This window comes from Ricinus communis, chromosome 6, assembly GCF_019578655.1.
Source record: "Ricinus communis isolate WT05 ecotype wild-type chromosome 6, ASM1957865v1, whole genome shotgun sequence".
NCBI classification, from domain to species: domain Eukaryota; kingdom Viridiplantae; phylum Streptophyta; class Magnoliopsida; order Malpighiales; family Euphorbiaceae; genus Ricinus; species Ricinus communis.
In genome coordinates, this window is record NC_063261.1 from 12821622 (window position 1) to 12842225 (window position 20604).

General features: G+C 31.2%; 1 protein-coding gene and 1 pseudogene across 1 annotated transcript; both read left to right on the plus strand.

Annotated features, from left to right (window-relative positions):
* Nucleotides 1-1826: 1826 nt before the first annotated feature.
* LOC8278986 (dnaJ homolog subfamily C member 10) lies at nucleotides 1827-2643 on the plus strand. Its single transcript, XM_002526714.3, has one exon. It carries the CDS (start codon nucleotides 1983-1985, stop codon nucleotides 2481-2483), a length of 501 nt encoding a protein of 166 aa, XP_002526760.3. The 5' UTR covers nucleotides 1827-1982; the 3' UTR covers nucleotides 2484-2643.
* Nucleotides 2644-5852: 3209 nt separating this feature from the next.
* Nucleotides 5853-6532, plus strand: LOC8278985 (annotated as a pseudogene).
* The last annotated feature ends 14072 nt before the right edge of the window (nucleotides 6533-20604 follow it).

The following is a 20604-nucleotide window of genomic DNA, read 5'->3' on the forward strand; positions in this document are numbered from 1 at the left end:
CGACTCACCAACTGCTCACTAACTGTTCGACAAAAAATATATATGCCAACTCCAACTCGCACCTCAATATTCTTGAAACAAGAAACAAAATGGCAGCCACACTGAGGCACCACTTTAAGCATTGTCGATGAAACCAACTGTGCACACCATCTTTGCTTATCTTCAAAGCGAATCAAAGTGAGAGACAACTAAGGGATTAGTCGTCGACGTCAAACATCAGTGAGAAAGATCCACTGGTTTGGGTAGGGATCGAAACCCTAAAGGAAAAAGAAGAAGGTAATGGAAAAATAAAGCTCTGATACCATGTCAGATTTTGGAAGAAAAAAAAATATCATTGATATCTAAAAACATGTTTTCTTACAATGTTTACCGTGTCTCATATACACAAAAAATATTACACTAGCTTTATATGGGTCTAGCTCCTATTGGTGTCAATACATATTCTATTACCTTTTACTCAAGCAAGTCAGCCAAGCTGGAGTCTTTATGCCATGTTAAGTTAACAAGATTACCAAATGTCCATCGGCTTCTCCATCTCAGTACTAAAAGTATAGAATTAGATAGCAATTATATCCTAGTTAACACTAACAATAGATGGTTCCAAGCTCCACAGAATTCAAGCCATTAACCACAAATTAGAAGCAAGGAAAATAAGTGCCTTTCACATGTGTCTAAATCACCAGATACTCTGTTTTAAATGAGGATTAAAAAAAATCAAAATTTTCTTTCATTATTTAAACATAAAATATAAACAGAGAGCATAAAAATCAAACAAATAAATAACAAACTCCCAAACAAAAAAAAACATCTTTCTTCCACTCAACTTCTTCGTGAAATTTCCTAAGATAATCCATATAATCACCGCATTCTGTCTTTATGATATCAACAAGATGATTTCTTCCAGATTCCTCAAGATTCCTAATCAAAATTACACAACATGGTTACTTCATTCTTCAATACAATTTCAATTGCCTTTTGCATCGAACCCACTTTCAAATAAGCCCCAATCACCTCATTAAATGCTCCTGTACCAGGTTTCAACACTCCTTTGTCTAGTTTCAAAAAGCAAATCAGTTTTGAGAAGTCTTGATAATTTAGTGTGGAAAACTTGGTTTAATCTCGGATCTGATGATTTAGCTAATTTGAGTAATTGTATTGCTTGTATAGCTTTTGTTGATACTCTCTTTGACCTCCACAATGATGTTTTATAGTTGGGTGGAGGAGGAGAGAAAGGTGGTCTTTTTATTAAGGAAAAAAGAGAATTGTTTTTAATATTTAAATGTAATTTTTAATTAATTAATTTAAAGACTATATCAGTTTAAGAAACTGCTACTAGCCACATCATCTTTAACTAACACTGTTAATTTTTCTATTAGATTTAAAAAGAAAATTAACAATATAATTATGCTAAAAAATAATTTAAATTCGAATCTTTTCCTAAACACTAAACATTAAAGGCAAAAATGAACCTCTTTCTAATAATCAATTGAATTTGGTTGTGGTCTTAAAGTATACTTCAAACTGGAATTAAATTTGGTTGTGGTCTTAAAGTATACTTCAAACTGGAACATAATTAAAGTGCTGTTGCTTTGTACGATGAAAGCAGAGTTTTAGGTGGACAAGAAGATTCTATTTGACAACGTAAATTCATATTTCTATTTTATTATTTAGAGGATTAAACGCATATAGTAATCAGTTGTACGCTGTCTTATTACTGGTTAACCAATCAGCAGTTCAAATTTCGGATTACAATTCAATGCTACCTCATAACATACTTTATAATCACAACTGTCCTTCACTCCTAACAGAACCCTACTCCAAAACAAAGTCCTCTTTTAACTACAAAACCCTTTCCTCTTATTTAGTATCGCCGCCTTCGATCCATTGATTTTCTGTCTGAAGATTTCTCCTATCTTTAACACCCTTGTATTGTTTTTAGAATTGCTTCCTTTGATCCATTGCTTTTCTCATCATAAACAACAATGGCTGTCCTGGTGGATCACTACAGCGTGTTAGGCCTTGCATCTATTACAGGACCTAACCTGACAGACGAAGAAATCTCCAAGGCTTTTAAGAGGATGGCATTGCAGTTACATCCTGACAAGAACCCCCGTAATCCCAATGCCAATTCCAGTTTCCAGAAACTGCTCTCCTCCTATGAAATTCTCAAACATCCAATTTCCCGCAAAGAATTTGATCATCTTCTTCAAGTTCAACAACAACGTCAGAATCAGGCTCAGAATTATCATCAGAATCATCATCAGTGTGGCAACAAGCGGCAGAGAGATCAACAAGAAGAGTCTTCCAAGAAGCGTCCGAGACAACCCATGGATCCAAAGACGCCTTCTGAACCACCAAAGGAGCCTTCTTTCTCAAAGAAGAAATTCGTTTCGGAATTTGATCGCATTAGTAAATTAGTTGCTCAAGGTGGTATTCACAAATTGGCAGTTAACGAAGGCTATCATCATATTAGATTGTTTTAGACTTTAATATGTTTAGTAGTATGGGTATGTATTACTAGCAAATTTACCGAAACGAGATATGTAATTCTTTTGGTACGAATGAGAAAACTCAATTCAGTTATTGCTATGTATTATGTTGCAGTCTTTGATCTTCATATAATGCTTGATGTTGCAAGGTTTATTTAATTCTTCAGCGGCATGTGATACTTTGAATTTACATTGACAACTATTTCCTGATCGAAGATGTTGGGTACGTAACAAACAATATGTGCTTCAAATGCCCGAGAAGAATAAAATTTAACAACTCACAAGATGGCATTCTAATAGAGTTGATTAACTAAATATATCTAGCAGCATATTTAACATTATTGTACTTTCTTGTGATTGTTGTCTCATTCAAAGCATTTGTTCATGGTAAAGGCCTGCACATGCCTTTGACATGATTAGCTAGGTAACAATGAGACAACATAGAGAAACAGTAGAAAATAAACAAATTAATGTAAGTAAGCTACATTGCATAAATTGGTTATGAGGAATTTAAGAGGAAAACAATATACTGTATAAAACAAAGACTGTAGTTACTCATGTTCCTGCAGAAACAAGACTGCTGTGATCTAGCAAATTCGTTTTACGTATATGGCTTAATGTTAAAAATATCTCTGCACAGGAATTTGTTGTGGGTTTCCAGGCTATTGGTTATTTGTGTTAAGTCAGAAAATTGGGCATGGAAAGTTTACCCAGAGCAACAATATGAATGCAATTTCAAGGGATATTGCAAGACTCTTGAGTCTTGAGTTGCAACAGTAGAGTGAGAAGAGTTCTCGTTCTCAAGTAATGCATGTTTGATCCAGCTTTGAGTAGTAAAGTGATGATCCAGGCATGCAGATATATTTCATTTTGAGCATGACATGATAGATCAAATCTAGTTAGCTAGCTAAACAGGTCATAATCACTGTTGAAGCAGTGCACAGATCAATAATTAATGTTTGGAGGGATGGCTATCCCAATGTCCAATTCAGTTACTAATAACAAAAAGAAAAATACTAAAAAGCAAAGAAGTACAAGTACCGAATCTAATTCATAGCACATTCTTATGGTTTTTATTGCTACTACAATGGATAAATACATGATACCACTAAAACTTTCCATTTTTTATGAAAGTAAAATAATAGCCTTAACACCGCAACAATCATAGAGTTGCTAAAAACTAGCATGGAGACACTTTACTTCCGCAGTGAAACATTTGCCAGGACAAAGCTCAGCGAATCTTGATGCTCCAAAAACTTAGCTTGAAATGTTGTCTTATCTATGGAAAGCTTGAAATTAACATCTTCAGGAAAGCTTGCTTGCTGATGCTAAAGGCACATAATTCACCACAAACGACAAAAAAACACAAGGTTATTCTCTGTCCTGATCTTAAATAAGGCTAATCAGAATGGTGTTCTGAACGGAAAGCTGAAAAACTAATATAGTTCTTTGCTAGTTGATTTGTAATCCTGAAGTGGTCTAGGTATAATTTCTGTCCAAGTATTACCTTCATTTCCTGCTGCTTGTGCTTTAGGCTGTTTCTGTGGTTTGTCCTTTGTTGCTGTTTTCTGCAGTTCTTGTCTCTGTCGTGTTCTGCATTTGAGCTCCTATCCGGATAGTCATCCCGCTTCAGTGTTGGGTAAAATATAGTAGAATCAGAATTTCCTTGAATGCATTCTCAGTTCACTGTTCTATCGAATTTATCTGTGATTGCATCACACAAGGTTCAGTTAAATTCACAAAAATGCAATTAATGTTAACATCTAGACTAAGACTAAAGGACAGGTTTAAGCATTGTTATTTTATAATAGAAAAGATTATGTTATGAGGGTATCAGAAAACAGGACTGCAAAATAATATTTGTGTTCTGGCAGTTTCCACAGTGAGAAACAAGATTCTGAATCAATGGCTTTAGAGTTCATAGAAATTGTTTATCACACACTTATGTACAGAATTCAAGCAATAGTTTCTATGAAATTACAACCGCGCCTTGAGGTTTACCCTAAAAAACACCTTGGTTCATGCCTTTTCAAAAATTAATCTTTGGTCCGTAAGGTTTATTTACTGTCAAACAATTTAGTCCATGAGGTTCCCAAAAACTTTTAGTCCATATATTTATAGAGAATTAAACACATAATCCCTTTACTTTGTAAATAGACAGAATGCTTTAGTTACTCTACTTTTGATTCAGACTTTACACTCAGTCATGTTTGTTTTTTTCATACTATGTTTTATCATTTATTGATCTTTATAGAAACTTTTCCTTTTTCAATATACCAACTCTTTACTCTATGTCCTTTTCAATTTTACTTCAATAGCAAAAATCAAGAATGAACTATTTTTTTTATCCCAAATTATTCTTTTTTGATTTTTTAACATATATTTTATATTCCTAGATTATATATTTAAATATTTTCTTATGAATCATTGCATTGGTTGATCGTATTACAAAATAAAATTAGTCAGTCGCATCTTAAAATAATAAAGAATTGCATATTGAAAAATGACAGGATTAGTAAAGAACAAACAATAATAAAACAAAGTATGAGAAAAAGAGGCATGGTTGAGAGTAATGTTTGAACCAAAATTAGAGGAATTGTAGCGTTCGTTCTCTTACAAACATATTAACTAAAGTAGTGTTTGTTGATTTATAAATGCAGAGACTAAAAAGTAACAGGTAAATCTCAGACTAAAATGACAGTTTTTAAACTCAGGCAGAAAGGTTAGTTTTTGAAAAACCAAGGACAAAAGTGTTTTTGAGGGTAAACCTAATTGGTCTATAAGGATTCTCAGAATTTGAACTTCAACAAATTCATAACTATTCACAGGAATATTTCAAGGTTTCAGGGTAGGTTGGATCAACCGTGTCAAATTTGGTTAGGATAACTAAGGATGTCAGTTGTGTTAATGTTGTCCTTGTACAAGATCAAACAAGCAAGAAATGAATGAATATAGGTGAAGATGTGACTGTTAATTAGTTAGGTAAACTGCTATTACTTTATGCGGATTGATTCTGAAACTGATAATAAGAACATGTACATAGCAATAGCTTCCAATTTTAGTCTTTTAAATGGAGATCTATATTTCAACATTGTTTTGAGTGTTATCTGATTAATGGACATGTGTAAGATAGAAAATTAGCAATTGCTTGCTGCTATCCAACTAATAGATAAATCAAATGAATATTGTATTCTAGGCAGAATGATCTGCTTCATTATTATTGTTTTGGAAGAATTTATAGGTGAGAAGTTGAACTACCAAACCACAAGCTTAATTTCCCACCAAATCCCCCTTGAAACTTCCCCATTTCTCCACTCCCCATATCTATAAAAGCTGAATACAAGTGGAAATGTAACCAGAAACATACTACTCATTTCTCAACAGCTCAGATATTTTTTCTCCTTATTATGGCTTATTTTCGCTTTCGATCATCCTTTTTTCTGCTCTTGTTCATCGCTTTATCAATCCATGTAGATGCCCGACAACTTCTTGAGACAAAATTGCCAGAAGTCCAAAACGAGAATTTCCTAAGCCAGAATTACATAAACCCGAACTTCCTGTTCTACCAAAACCTGAACTGACCAAGTTCCCTGAATTGCCAAAGCCTGAAGTTCCAAAAGTACCAGAATTGCCAAAACCCGAAGTGCCTAAGCTTCCTGAGTTGCCAAAACCTGAACTGCCACCTTTGCCCCACTTTCCTGAGCTTCCAAAGCCTCCTATGCCTATCATACCAACTGTTCTCAAAGATACTAAACCACCTCAGTCAACTACTGCTCCTTAAAATGCTTATAACCATACCATCTTACATTTCGTTGGTGGATTTTCATAGCAAACTTCATTTTCTATTCAATGTGGCGTCATGTATTATCCAGAATAGAAACTTGTAGCCTATGTTTCTTGTCGAGTCGATTATTCATGTAATTTTATTGTTCAGATTGTTATTATCGTTTATAGTGGTTACGCTGGATTTGTTGTATTTTCTACTATTTCTTCAGCTCTGTATGATACATGGATTTGTTACGATTTTTCTTTTTCTGGATTTTGTTTCCTCTTCGACAATGTAGGCTTGTCATTATCATATATTTGCATAAACAAGCTCCAATTAATACCATTTCACAATCAACACCAATATTCGGCGACATCTCGTTTCTGAATAATGAGTAAAATAACAGTTGTTTTATAAACTGGCATGGCCACTCTATTCAGTATGAATAAACCGAGGAAGGCATGTTGTTCTTCCTTTAAGGATCCAAATTATATTTTGAAACGACATTCTTTTTAAACAGTTCAAGGAGCAGTTCTGCACTTTATGCTATTCCAGTTTGTACTCCTTTTTCTTAATCTTTTTCTTTATTTAAATAAGTTTAAACTTTAAAATCCTTAATTAAAGTGCTTCTAGCCATTTTTGTCTCATTAGAGAGCTGAATAGGCTATATGGTGCAACAAGAGGTGGCATATGGACGGGTATTGGTAGTTGTGGGTTGAATATGAAAAGAATTAGTCTTAAATAACTCATTTATTCGTATACGATCCATTCAAAGTTTATATAGGTATCTAAAATATATAATTCATATAAATTTTTATCTATTCATTTATTCAATTAGTGTTAATTTAATTATTTTTAATAAGAATAATTATTTTAAATATTTTTTTATTATAGACCTTAGTTTTTATTATTATGATTAGTATTCAATTTTGGTAATAAATTTAATTTTTATTATTATTATAATTATTATTATAAATAAATTAAACTGTTATATTTTTATTTTTATTTTCAATTTTACCTCTATAATTTTATTAGTATTACTTTTTTTCTGATGAAACTTTTTCTATAACTTCTTGATTTATTATCATATCAATTGCTTTGGTTTTATATTATTGCATTAAATTTAAAGAAATTTATATCCAACACGCTTTTTGCTGAAATCTTTACATTTCTACTTCCATCCTTTTTTCTTTACAATTGTACTTTCTTCATTAACATTTATATGCTTGTTTCTTTTTCCTAGAGAGAACTTGCTTTTTCATGATGTTGATCATGGAAAGTCACTATTAGTCAATATTAGGTTATATTTTATTAGACAAATCATAATATTGGTAAATATATTAATAAATAATTTAATTAAACTCATAAAATATAATCTAAGAAAATATTTTTTTAAGTCTTTGCAAAATATTTAAAATATTGAACCATAAATGTGTTTTACTTTCTTTCATTTTACTCTCTTGACTTATTTTTTTCGTTTTTTCTATTTTTATTTATAAAAAGAGAACAAATAATTTTTAAATTCAAAAATAAATAAGTTAAATAAAAAAGAAGAGCAATAGAAGTTCATGTGTTTTGTCTATTAACAGTTATGCATGCTCTAAAGCAATAAATGGAGAAATCATTGTCCTAAAAAAATTTTAATATCCCTTAATAAGTATTCTTTTATAAAAAATTAAAATAAATCTCAAAACTCTTTATTTACTTTTTGATTTAAAAGTTATTTGCTCTCTTTTCTTATGAACAACAATAAGGATATTAATTAAACTATTAATTTAGTTTGAGGGTAATTTTTAATTAATATTATTAGACAAGGCATTTATAAGATTAGAATTTAAATAATTAATTAATGAAGAACTTAAGTAAATAAGTATAGAATAGAGCATGTTAATATGATTCAATTTTGGTCCAATTAATATTAAGATGTTAAAACTAGACATTTGGTAGATTAGACCTTAGTATTTATAAATCAATAGTAATTTTAAATAGTTTAAGGTTCATTAAAAATTTATTGCTTCTATTGAGTCATCTGATGAAAATTTTGCATAATCTTTTATTGGCTATTTTAGTATGTTGAGGCCGGTAAGGTTTTTTTTGGTATTTGTGCAAGCATTAAGACTTCTTTCCGTAATATGATAGCTACATAAATCAAAATAGAAACAAAAATAAAATAAAATATGTTAAAATAAAATAATTTAAGAGAAATACAATAACAGAAATATAATTAATAAAAGATAAATTAGCACGTTTAAATATGTCTCGAAACATTTAATGTACCAAGATTTATTAAATTATTAAAATATCCTTAAAAATTATATTTAAATATAATAGAAATTCATACTATTGCAATAAACAATAAGAATCCAAATATATTCAATATATATACATTCATAAAAAAAAACCTTAAATACTCAACTTTTTTCTTTAATATATACATATATAATAAAATTGAAAAATAATAATAGGTTGTATTGACAAGTTGATTGGTATTTTTTATGGAGAAAGAAAGAGAAATTGATATAAAAAAAACACGTCGTAGAAACATGAGGGAAAAAATCAAATTAAGTGAATCTTGTGTTATAGAACTAGCTACTTTAAATGATTTTATTAATGTTTAGTTAATGTTTGATTGATGTATGATTAATATTTAGTTTATATTTAGTTGATTTTCATAATTATACAGAATTATCTTCAATTTCTTTTCTTGAACTGTTCTTTTTTTTCTTTTGGATCTTAACTTCTTTTTTCTTTTCTTTCTTTTTCTGATATTTTTTATTTGAGTTTTCTTTATTATATAAATATTATTATTTTAATTCTCTTAAAATTTGTTGAATTTTATTTTTTATAAAAAGTTTGGATTTTCTAACAATACGTAGAAAATTATTTGAATTATTTGATATATTTATATATATTTATATATAATGAAGTCTTATAATTTGTGGATTATATTTAGAGTTCCATTATGACTTTTTAGATTAACTTATGCTTTTTTGTTTGTTTTAGATTCTTTATCATTAATTAATTTTATTGATATTTAGTTGTTGTTTGGTTGATGTTTAGTTGACATTTGGTTGATTTTTAGATCTTTGAAGAACTGTTTTTAATTTCTTTCTTTGAACCGTTATTTTTTTTCTTTTAGATTTCAATTTCTTTTTTATGTCTATCATTTTAGTTCTATTTTTTATGTAAAAATATATATTTTGAAAATTTTAAATAGATTTTAAATTTTACTTTATGTCAAAAGTTTAAAATTCTTCTTTTATTGATTTTCATTTCTATAATAAATAAATTTTAAAATATTGGTTGATAGTTCTTGCATGTTAATCAAGCTCAACTTAAAAGTTTGAACATGTAAATAAATAATTATAATTTGAATTAATAATTTACCATTTAAAAAAAGAAAATAATATAATTAGAAAATAAAAAAAAAGCAATAATAAAATAGAATAAATTATGAAATTACAAAATTTATGCATGTAAAACTATATAAATACAAAAAACTTGTTCAACATTGCCATAATAAATCAAAAGACTGTTGTTGTACATAATTATGCACCAGTAAATAATAATGTTCAGAGATGAAACTCTTTAGTGATAATTTTCTTTAAAGTTGATTAATAAAATTCTAATTTTACTACCTTAAACACAATTAATCTAAGAGCTCCATAGATATTATAACCCAAATCATATATATTTTATTAATTTAGAAAAAATAAGAATTGATGTTAATTGCTAAGAAGAATGATTAAAACATGTATGTATTACTAAGAGAAATTATTAAACTTATGTATGTTGCATATTAGCATTGGTTTATCAATTATACATATTATTAAGACGAACTATATAAATATTGAATGCTGCTTAAAAATGTAAAATGTGGTCTAGGGTCAATGACTTTTGATGAACAATAATATGGCTTGCCAAAGTAAAAATAATAGTGGAGTTCAATTACATATAAAGAAAAAGAAATTTAATTTTTTAAAAAAAAAAAAGAAGAAGAAGAGAGTGAATGTAGATCTAATGAGAAAATTTAATAAATTCAATCTTTTCAAAAAAAAAAAAATCAAAGTACCGAGAAATAAATGTATAAGAAAAAAGTAGAAACGAGTAAATTTAGATATGGAAACTGATTTTTATTATTGAAGAAAGAGACATTGAAAATGGAGAGTAAAAAATTGAGCGTATTTTTGTAAATTTTATGCCTAAAAGAGAGTAATTTTGCAAGCTGATTTTTTGAAGGTAAAAATATTATTATTGCTATAAAAAAGGATATTTGTATAAAGAACCCTTATGTTTATAAAAAAGAAGCATACATAACACATAAGAAATTTTGGTGGAACTTTTTTATCTTTTTTATTTTGTATTTCTTAATTATTTTTATTGTGATATAATTATATGTCAAGATAATACTCGTTTATTTTTATAATGACAAACATGATAAATTCCATTAAAAGAAATCTCGTATAACAAATTTCTTTTATTTTTATAATTTCTTTTTTTATATATTATTACACTAAAATTTGATGAATTTAATTAAACTACTTAGCTATTCATCTCCACTATAAATTATAGTATATTACTTTCTTTATTCTAAAATAAGTGTTGTTTAAAATAAATTTTTTCTTATTTTAAATTAAGTATTGTTTTAAGCAACTAATGGAGTATTAATTACTTCTTTCCTAATTTTATCTTTATTCCTTGTGAGAAAAAGTATTAATGGAATAAGAAAAGAAATTCACTAAAGTGAAAAATAATTTTATAGAAATTTTATTTATTTTAATAAATTGATGTTTTACCCATATAGAATTATTTTTTTTATCATTATTGAGATAAATTAATATTGTATATTTATTAATCCTTAGTGAGCTTTAAAGGGACTTATTTAGGGATACAAATATTGTCAAACTGAAAATTTTAAAGTTTTACAATGAAATTTAAACTTTATATATCTTATTTATTAAATAATTTTATAATTTATTTTATTGATAAAATTCACTGATTTCGATCGATTTAATTTTTTAGATTTTTTTGCTCGTCCTTAGTTATATGGGATAGATTTTTCAATAGTTATTATAACTAGAAATTTTCTTTTAAAAATTATGTAACAAGTAAAAAAATCCTTGATTTCAAAGATGATAAATAATAGATTGAAATTTAATAAATCCTGATTTAATAAATAAATTCATTTCTTGCTAATCTGTTGTCATCTGAATCATTTATGGCTTATTGTGGCTTCCTGTTTTTTATGTGGTAATACCATAAGTTCTGATTTAATAAATAAATATATCAAAGGAAGAATCATAATGATAATTACATTTTTTTTCCCATTGAGTAACTTGTTTTATAATTGATTTAAGTAATTAATATAGAGTTTAATAATAATTTTAATAAAAATTGAGTTATAATTTTAGTGCTAGTAAAAAATTTATTTTAAGTATGATTAGTATTAAATAATAAAAAAAATTGGGTAATTAAAATTTTAATTGAATTTCAAATCAAAGGAATAATTAGATTAAATTAATATTTGAGATATAAATGGGTTTAATAATGACAATTTGATTATTGAGGAACTAATATATTAAAGGGATAAGTACATAAAAATACTATGTGGTTTTATCATTTAACAACTCCGTATGTGATTTTTCTTCAAATAAAAAAAAGCATGTAGTTATAAATCATGATAAAAAAAATATATCTCACTATTAAAATGTTTTAATTGGAAACGATTTAGCTAGCTTTACTCCGATCAACTATTATTGTCATATTTCTCATGTTTGATATAATATGGGTTTAGAGCTTAACAACTCCAAATATTATTGTTTGACCATTAAATCGATATCATTGAATCAATGACTTCTTAAATCGCGATTTAATAGTCAAATATTGAAATTAGGAGTTGTTAAGCTCTAAATTCATGTTATCAAATACAGATAACATGATAATGATGGCCGAGCAATGTAGATAGCTGAATCCCGGAAAAGCAAGACCTTTTAATGATGATATACTTTTTTTATTACGATTTGTAACAACATGCCCCTTTTTGTCTGAAAATGAAATCACATACTAAAAATTATCAAATGATGAAACCATATTGTACATATTTATCCTTATGTTGAAATACTATGCTTGGTACTTTTCTAAATAATTAAGTTGGTAAGGGTACTCTAGTAATTTTATAACTAAGGGCGAGGCTCACATGGTGACTTCCCATTCTTTTAGTGATTACAATTTAGCCCCATCTATTTAATGAAGGGCTTAAATGAAAGAAAAAATAGTTAGAAGGTCATATGGTAATTTTTCCGTAAAATAAGTAGTAAAGTAGGGGTAAGGTAAGAAGAAACTTGGGAGAGAAAGGGGAGGAGGTTGTTGTGTACGGTGGAGGTGAAGGAGGAGGAGTGAGGTGCTAAGGTCCGACGAAGTTGTAATCTGACGACCAATAAGCATAATGGTGCAGTGGCAAGGATTAAAACGATGGCTGGTGAGAGTAATTAAGGGAAGAAGTTTAGGGCACCGAAACTTTGAGCCTTTATTCTCCTTCTCCTTGCGACAACAAGCCTTGATTTCAATTAAACAAACGGCCGTTGATTGAGCTATCCTTCCTTGGTAACGGCACTGTGTACTGTCACAGGAAGTGGAGTATGGCGAGGAGAGAGAAAACCAACTACAATCAATTTTTCTCATTCTCTGGCCAACTCCGGCAAGCAATAGAAAATCAGATTATGAGGATGAACTCCACTCTTTTCGACCTTTCCTACAAGACTAATATCACAACGATTGCACTCTATTGGAAAATTAACTGGAAAAACTCTCACAAAGTATAGAAAGCTGACAGTCTTAATGGAAGATCAGACACCAGAAATATGACCTACGCAATGATATGAATTTGACAGTGTCCTTGGATCATTGATCCGACTTCAATGACCAGAGTGGATTCGATGCTACACCCATCTAGCTAAATTCTTAACTATTTGATTTTAGATCAGTAATTAAAATTTCGGTAGATTAAATATATTATAATTAATTGAAGATTATGATAATAGATATAGAGTTGTTGATAAATTGAAAGTTAAATAAAATTTTATTAATAAAATCAGCACTATATTCTACCATGGTTTCTCGTTACAAACAAACTGCGATTAAAGCTGTTCAAATCCAAAATTCTAATGCCAATTTTAAAAATATATTAGTAGATAAAAAATTATATTAATATTGTCGAGATTAATATTATTATAATATAATAGCTTAAGTTAATTATGATAATTGATAATCAATTATTGTTGGTGAAAAGATAAAAAGGAGTGATTATTATAAATAGTATTGTTGTCAGGATTAATTGGAAGTTTGTATTAGTTAGAATATTCTTTTGCTTGGAGATAATGCCCAAACTGGATGATGGATATTTGGGCGTGCAGATTGGACTGATACACGAAAGTTGGACTAAGGCTTTAGATGGGTATTTTTGTGTATTGTGTGTTTTTTTTTCTTTTTTTTTAAAAAAAAATTAGATATGTTTTACGGGAGAATTAACTCAATTTATAAGAAAGATATAATCGAGTTTCTGATAAAATTAATAAAATAGAATTAAATGGGAATTAATAAGATTATCATAAAATTAAGTTCAGGATTAGATATTATTAAAAGTTAGACGTAGAAATATAAAAAAATAAATTTATATATAATTTACTGGATTAAGTACATGTATGAATGATTAAAAATTAGCGAATTGAAAAAAAGATATAATTAGTTCGAATCTTGTAAATTAAGTAAATGAATAAACTTGTAACATTATAATTTTTTTAATAATGTTATCTTTATATTCTCTTGAAATATATTTTATTAAAATTCGTTTTTGAAGGTTGTTTAGAATCTTATTATTTCTATAGAAATTAGAAATAAAAAGCAATTTTTTTTATATATTAAAAGTAATTTTTTTATAGCTGAATAAATGAGTATGAGATAACATCTTCAATATGAGCTGATAAACAAGACTACTACTTTTAGGACAACGCCGTATATAAGTTTTTATATTTAAATTAAATTACACAATTGTATGTATATAATTAATTTAATCACCAAAAACCAAACTAACAAACTAAAAACAATAATGGCAATAGTCTAACAATAAAAATATATAAAAATAACAAAATAACCAGCTGATACAGTTATTTTTCTTATAAATAATAAATTATATTGGCCTATTGTTCAAAAATATTGGCCTTAAAAAGTTGAAAAAAGGGAAAGAAAGTCGAAAAGACAATAAACACCCTCAGGAAAAGGCAAAACGAAAATATGCCCAAGGCATATTAATAAATTTGACTGATTTGGTAAAGATATGTCCAAGGCATAATCATGTTTCCAATAAGAACCCTCAGAAAAGCCAAAACAAAAATAATAATAATTAAATAAACAAACAAACAAAGGAAGTAATATAATTCTTTGATGAACAGTCGAACACGGCAAAAACACCGCAATCATATGACCCCAAACAGTCGAACACGGCAAAAACACCGCAATCATATGACCCCACATGACGTGCTATCCGATAAATAAATAAATTAAATTAACATATGCAGAAAGAAGATTGTTTTAGTTAATATTTTCCAAGGGCTTAGGTGATAATTTGTCTTTGATCACTCTAAAAAAATTAACATTGTCTTACTTACTCAAAACTGTTTTAGTATGTGACAATTAGCCCCAAAAGCAAGAAATTGATTTATACATAGACCCGTTTAAAACTCGAATCGGACTAGGTTCAGTTAGTGTTGAAGAAAACATAAATTAACAGCTCTTTTGATCTCAGAGGCTGCACAAGCTAGGTTACTTGTGCAGACCTTTCATCCCTAACCAAGGAAAAATGGAGCATTTTTTCCTGCAAGGCAGGAAAGGTCACTTCCACATTTCCCCAAAAAAACTCAGAAATATCCGTTAGAAAGAAGACTCGGAATCTCAGCATGTATATATTTTCATCTGAAGATGTAATAAACTCAGAATTCTTATAACACAAATATTCATCATTGTTATATAAAAATTCACATGGTATCAAAGCTGGTCTAAAACCAGTCATCATCTACCCCATCATCACAAAATTCAAGCCTCAAAAATGGCTCACCCAGAAACCACAAAAATCACAAACATTGTCCTGCGAGGCAGCCAAAATTATTTTGAGTGGTCAAAATCTATTTTTATTGCCCTCAGTGGCAGAAAAAAATTAGGTTTCATTACTGGAAATAAACAAAACCCAAACCTATAATTCCAGAAGCTCCAACAGAAGAAGAACTGGACAGAATGGAAGAGTGGCAGACTAATGACCATCTAGTCATGTCCATGCTCACTAATACCATGGAAAGCCAGATTTCCCGACTGTGTATACTCATGGAGTCATCAAAGGCAATCTGGGAAAAACTAAAAGGCCTTTACGGGCATCAAAATAATTTTGCTCACATTTTCAGATTAAAGCAGGAACTTTCTCAAATCACTCAGGGAACCAAGAATCCCACAGAATATGCAACGAAGATATTAATTAGATGGGAAGAGTTACAAAATTACCTTCCTCCGTCTAATGATCCAGAAGAACTCCCAAGAAGGGCAGAACAAGATTTGATCTACACCTACCTCGGAGGCCTGAATTCAAGCTACGAAAGCTTGCGTTCTCAGATCCTCCTCGCCTCTCGGCTGTCGTCAATAGACGCTGTGATAGCGACTATCCAACACGAAGAAACCAGACGGAACACTATGAATGAGTCATCAAAAAGCACGGACAGCCACTCATACCTTACCCGTCGAGACCAAGGCCGACAAAGAGGAGGGCCGAGCACCATCGTGTGATGTGACCACTGCAAAAAGCAGGGTCATCACCGCGATGGCTGCTGGCACCTCCATCCGCAGCTAAGGCCATCGAGAGGGTGGGAGGGGGCTGGCTCGAAGGGAGGCGAGAGGAGAGACGGGCGGAGCGGAATAAGAAGGGAAGAAAACCCTAGAAAGGGTGTGGGAGCTTATTTGGGAATGGGGGCGTCATATGCCGAAAAATATATGACGCCCCGACCCGAAAGGCAACCCGAATTTCTAGGGTTTTCTCAACCCGACCCGACCCGCTTCGACCCGACCTAAAATGAACAAAATCAGGCAACCCGACCTGACCCAATGATCCATGGTCTTCATGGGCTGGACCTCTCCGCTAGGCCAGGCCCATTCTTCAATCAAGCCAGCAGGCCCATGGGCCAGGCCCATTCTCCAATCAAGCCCAGCAGACCTATCCAGCTCCACAGGCCCATCAAGCCCAGCCGGCCTCCCAGGCCCAGCCCACCAGTCAGGCCCAAATGACTGAATTTCTGGCCCAAATCCAAGCCTTGATTCGGCAACCTCATGGATTCGGGTCGGTACAACCCGAAGGGTCACGTTTGGTTCAAAACAATTTGTTTCATAATGCTAAATCTTATCATAATGCATGGATTATTGACTATGGCGCTACTGATCATATGACTTGGGATCCTGCAAATTTAAACAAAATTCATTCCATCAAAGATTCCCATCATGTGACCGTTGCAAACGGGAACAAGGTCAAAATTCATGGCCATGGCACCATAAATTTATTTAATTGCAACATTAATGATGTTTTATTTCTGCCTGAATTTAATTCTAATTTGTTATCTGTTAGTAAGATTACTCAAAATTTGAACTGCAATGTCATTTTCTCACCATCTTTAGTCTCCTTTCAGGATCGAAATTCCGGAAAGACGATTGGTAAAGGACACTTAGAAAATGGCCTCTACTACCTTCATAGTCCTTCCCCACAATGCCTTATATCAACCACCCCTAGCTTGCTCATGCATCAGAGATGTGGGCATCCCTCCGACTCCGTTCTAAATAAGTTATTTTGTTACAATTTAAACTCGAGTAATTGTGATGTGTGTAAATTTTCCAAACATACAAGATTGCCTTTTTCCTTGTCTTCCAGTAGGTCAGAAAAACTTTTTGATTTAATTCATTCTGATGTTTGGGAACCTGCCCCCATTACTGCCTATAATCATTTTAGATATTTTGTCACTTTCATTGATGATTACTCTCGTAACACCTGGATTTATTTATTAAAATAAAAAAATGAAGTTTTTTCTCGATTCCAAGAATTTTTTAATTTTATAAAAAACCAGTATAATGCAAAACTAAAAATATTTCGTTCCGATAATGGTACGGAGTATGTAAATCACAATTTTTCTAGTTTCTTTAAACAAAATGGAATTTTGCATCAAACCACATGTGTTAATACTCCCGAACAAAATGGTGTTTTTGAACACAAAAATCGACATCTTCTCAATGTCACTCGCATCCTTCTTTTTTAAAATAATATCCCTTCTGTTTTTTGGTCGGATGCTCTCTTAACTGCCACCTATCTCATTAATCGGTTACCCTCTGTCACCTTAAAAAACATGAGCCCTCTAGAAGTTCTCAAAGGCCGCCAAATAGATTTAGGTCATCTTCGAGTCTTTGGTTGTGTTTACTATGTCTATATAAAGCGTCAGCATAAATTAGACTGCAGCTCTGTAAAAACCCTCTTTTTAGGATATTCCTCCACCTAAAAAGGATACAAATGCTATGATCCCGTGACCCATAAAACCTATGTCTCTCGTGATGTCAGTTTTGTAGAGAATGATCCCTATTACACCACTCCCACCAGCACAAACTTTACCAATGGTCCTCCCCCTTCCTTATTTCCGCTTAACTCTGATTTCCCTCTTAGCAGCTCGGACCAGGACTGTCAGCTTCAGGGGGAGTCCCCTCTCACCTCTAGGCTAATTCCTTCAGGGGGAGACAATCCTATTCTAGAGGACCAATCTCAAGAAGTAGCAGAAGAAGAAATTGCCTTGCGAAGATCTACCAGACAAACCAGACCTCTTGTGAAATTTAAAGACTATGTGTCTCATTCGGTAACATACCCAATTCAGAATTTTATTTCCTATAATGTCTTATCTAATCAATACCGCAACTATCTATGTCAGATTTCCAAACTCGTTGAACCCGCTAGCTTCTATGAAGCCAACACTGACCCCACTTGGTGTAAAGGTATGGAAGAAGAACTCCTTGCTTTAGAAAGGAATGAGACATGGAGCATTGTTCCACTTCCACAAAATAAAAAACCCGTGGGATGTAAGTGGATTTACAAAATTAAGTTCAATAGTGATGGAACTGTTGAAAGATACAAGGCAAGACTTGTAGCCCGAGGTTTCACGCAGACTTATGGAGTTGACTATCAAGAGACGTTTGCTCCTGTAGCTAAAATGAATACGGTCAGAATCCTTCTATCAATAGCAATCAATCAGGGTTGGAATCTGTTCCAAATGGATGTCAAGAATGCCTTCTTACAAGGAAACCTAGAAGAGGAAGTTTACATGAAGCTACCTCCCGAACATAAGTCAACCTCAGATTCTTTCCTGGTATGTAAACTAAAGAAGGCAATCTATGGCCTGAAACAATCCCCGAGAGCATGGTACGCTAAACTCATCCATTTTTTATTAAGCATTTGTTTCAATAAATGTGAATCGGATTCATCTATGTTCGTTAAACACACTAACAAACATACTATTGTTATTCTAGTGTATGTTGATGACATCATAATAACAGGTAATGATAATCAGGGGATAGAAGAGGTCAAACAGAGCCTAAAAAGGAATTTGATATTAAATACCTTGGCCAACTTTCTTATTTCCTCGGTATAGAAATGGCAAAATCTGACAAGGGATTATTCCTATATCAAAAGAAATATACCCTTGACCTATTAAAGGAAACAGGAAAAATAGGAGCTAAACCGGCCATCACTCCAATGGAAACCAAAATCAAACTCAACCTTGAAGATGGAAAACCCTTCACCAATGTAGGGCATTATCAGCGGCTGGTAGGAAAATTGATTTATTTGACTGTCACTAGACCTGACATTTCATTTGCAGTTAGTATGGTAAGTCAGTTCATGCATGCTCCTCGCTCCAGCCATCTCGACGCCATAGACCGAATCCTTAGATATCTCAAAAGAACACCCGGTCAAGGAATCTGGATGAAGAAAAACAACTCCACTAACATAGTTAGTTTTTCTGATGCAGATTGGGCTGGAAGCTGTGATAGGAAGTCAACCACTGGTTTCTGTGTCTTTGTCGGAGGAAGCCTGGTAACATGGAAAAGCAAAAAACAAAGTGTGGTTGCTAGATCAAGTGCTGAAGTCGAATACCGTGTAATGGCATCCACAGCTAGTAAACTCATTTGGATCAAACAAGTTCTCAAGGATATAAAGATTGAAAGCGCATAACCTATGAAAATGCATTGCGATAACCAAGCTGCCCGTCACATAGCGTCCAATCCAGTATTTCACGAGCGAACTAAGCACATCGAAGTGGATTGCCATTTTATCAGAGAAAAAGTCCATAAAGGAGAAATTGAAACGTCTTACATTAAGAGTCAAGATCAGTTAGCAGACATATTCACAAAATCTCTCAACAATCAGACTCATTACTCTATTCTCAGCAAGATGGGTTCGATAAACTTATTCGAACCCACCTTGAGGGGGAGTGTTGAAGAAAACAGAAATTAACAGCTCTTTTGGTCTCAGAGGCTGCACAAGCTAGGTTGCTTGTGCAGACCTTTCATCCCTGATCAAGGAAAAAGGGAGCATCCTTTCTTGCAAGGCAGGAAAGGTCACTTCCACCTTTCCCCAAAAAAAAACTGAGAAGTATCCGTTAGAAAGAAGACTTAGAATCTCAACATGTATATATTTTCATCTCAAGATGTAATAAACTCAGAATTCTTGTAACACAAATATTCATCATTGTTATATAAAAATTCACAGTTAGGCTTGAATTTTTTAAGTCTTAGTCTGTAATTGGCCCGACATACCATGTGATCTAGAATTTTTACCAAGTGCAGCCTCCTAGTAAAACTATATATAATGTTTTTACTTAATTTATTATGTAGAGTGAACTTGTTAAAAGAGCTCCTAACAAATAATGTTTCTAATTTCTTCCAAAAAATAATAATATTTTATAAAATTTAGATTGATGTCGGTCTAAAATAGAAATTAAATGTCTAAATTTAAAAAAAATTGGACAAAGTTTGGTAGTCGAATAAGGATTCAATCAAATATAGTTACACATGCTTTTAAGAGTGAGTGAGTGACTTAGGTAAAGTATAAAATTTTCATTTATTTCACATTCATTGACCATTTTTAATAGGAAAAAGTATAAAATTTTATTTTACGATTTGACCTTTTGACATAACAGGTACTGTAGTTTTTTCAGTAACATTTTAACATTTTAAAAATTATACCATTAGTAATTTGTATTCGAATTTTAATAATTCTATTAATAGTTT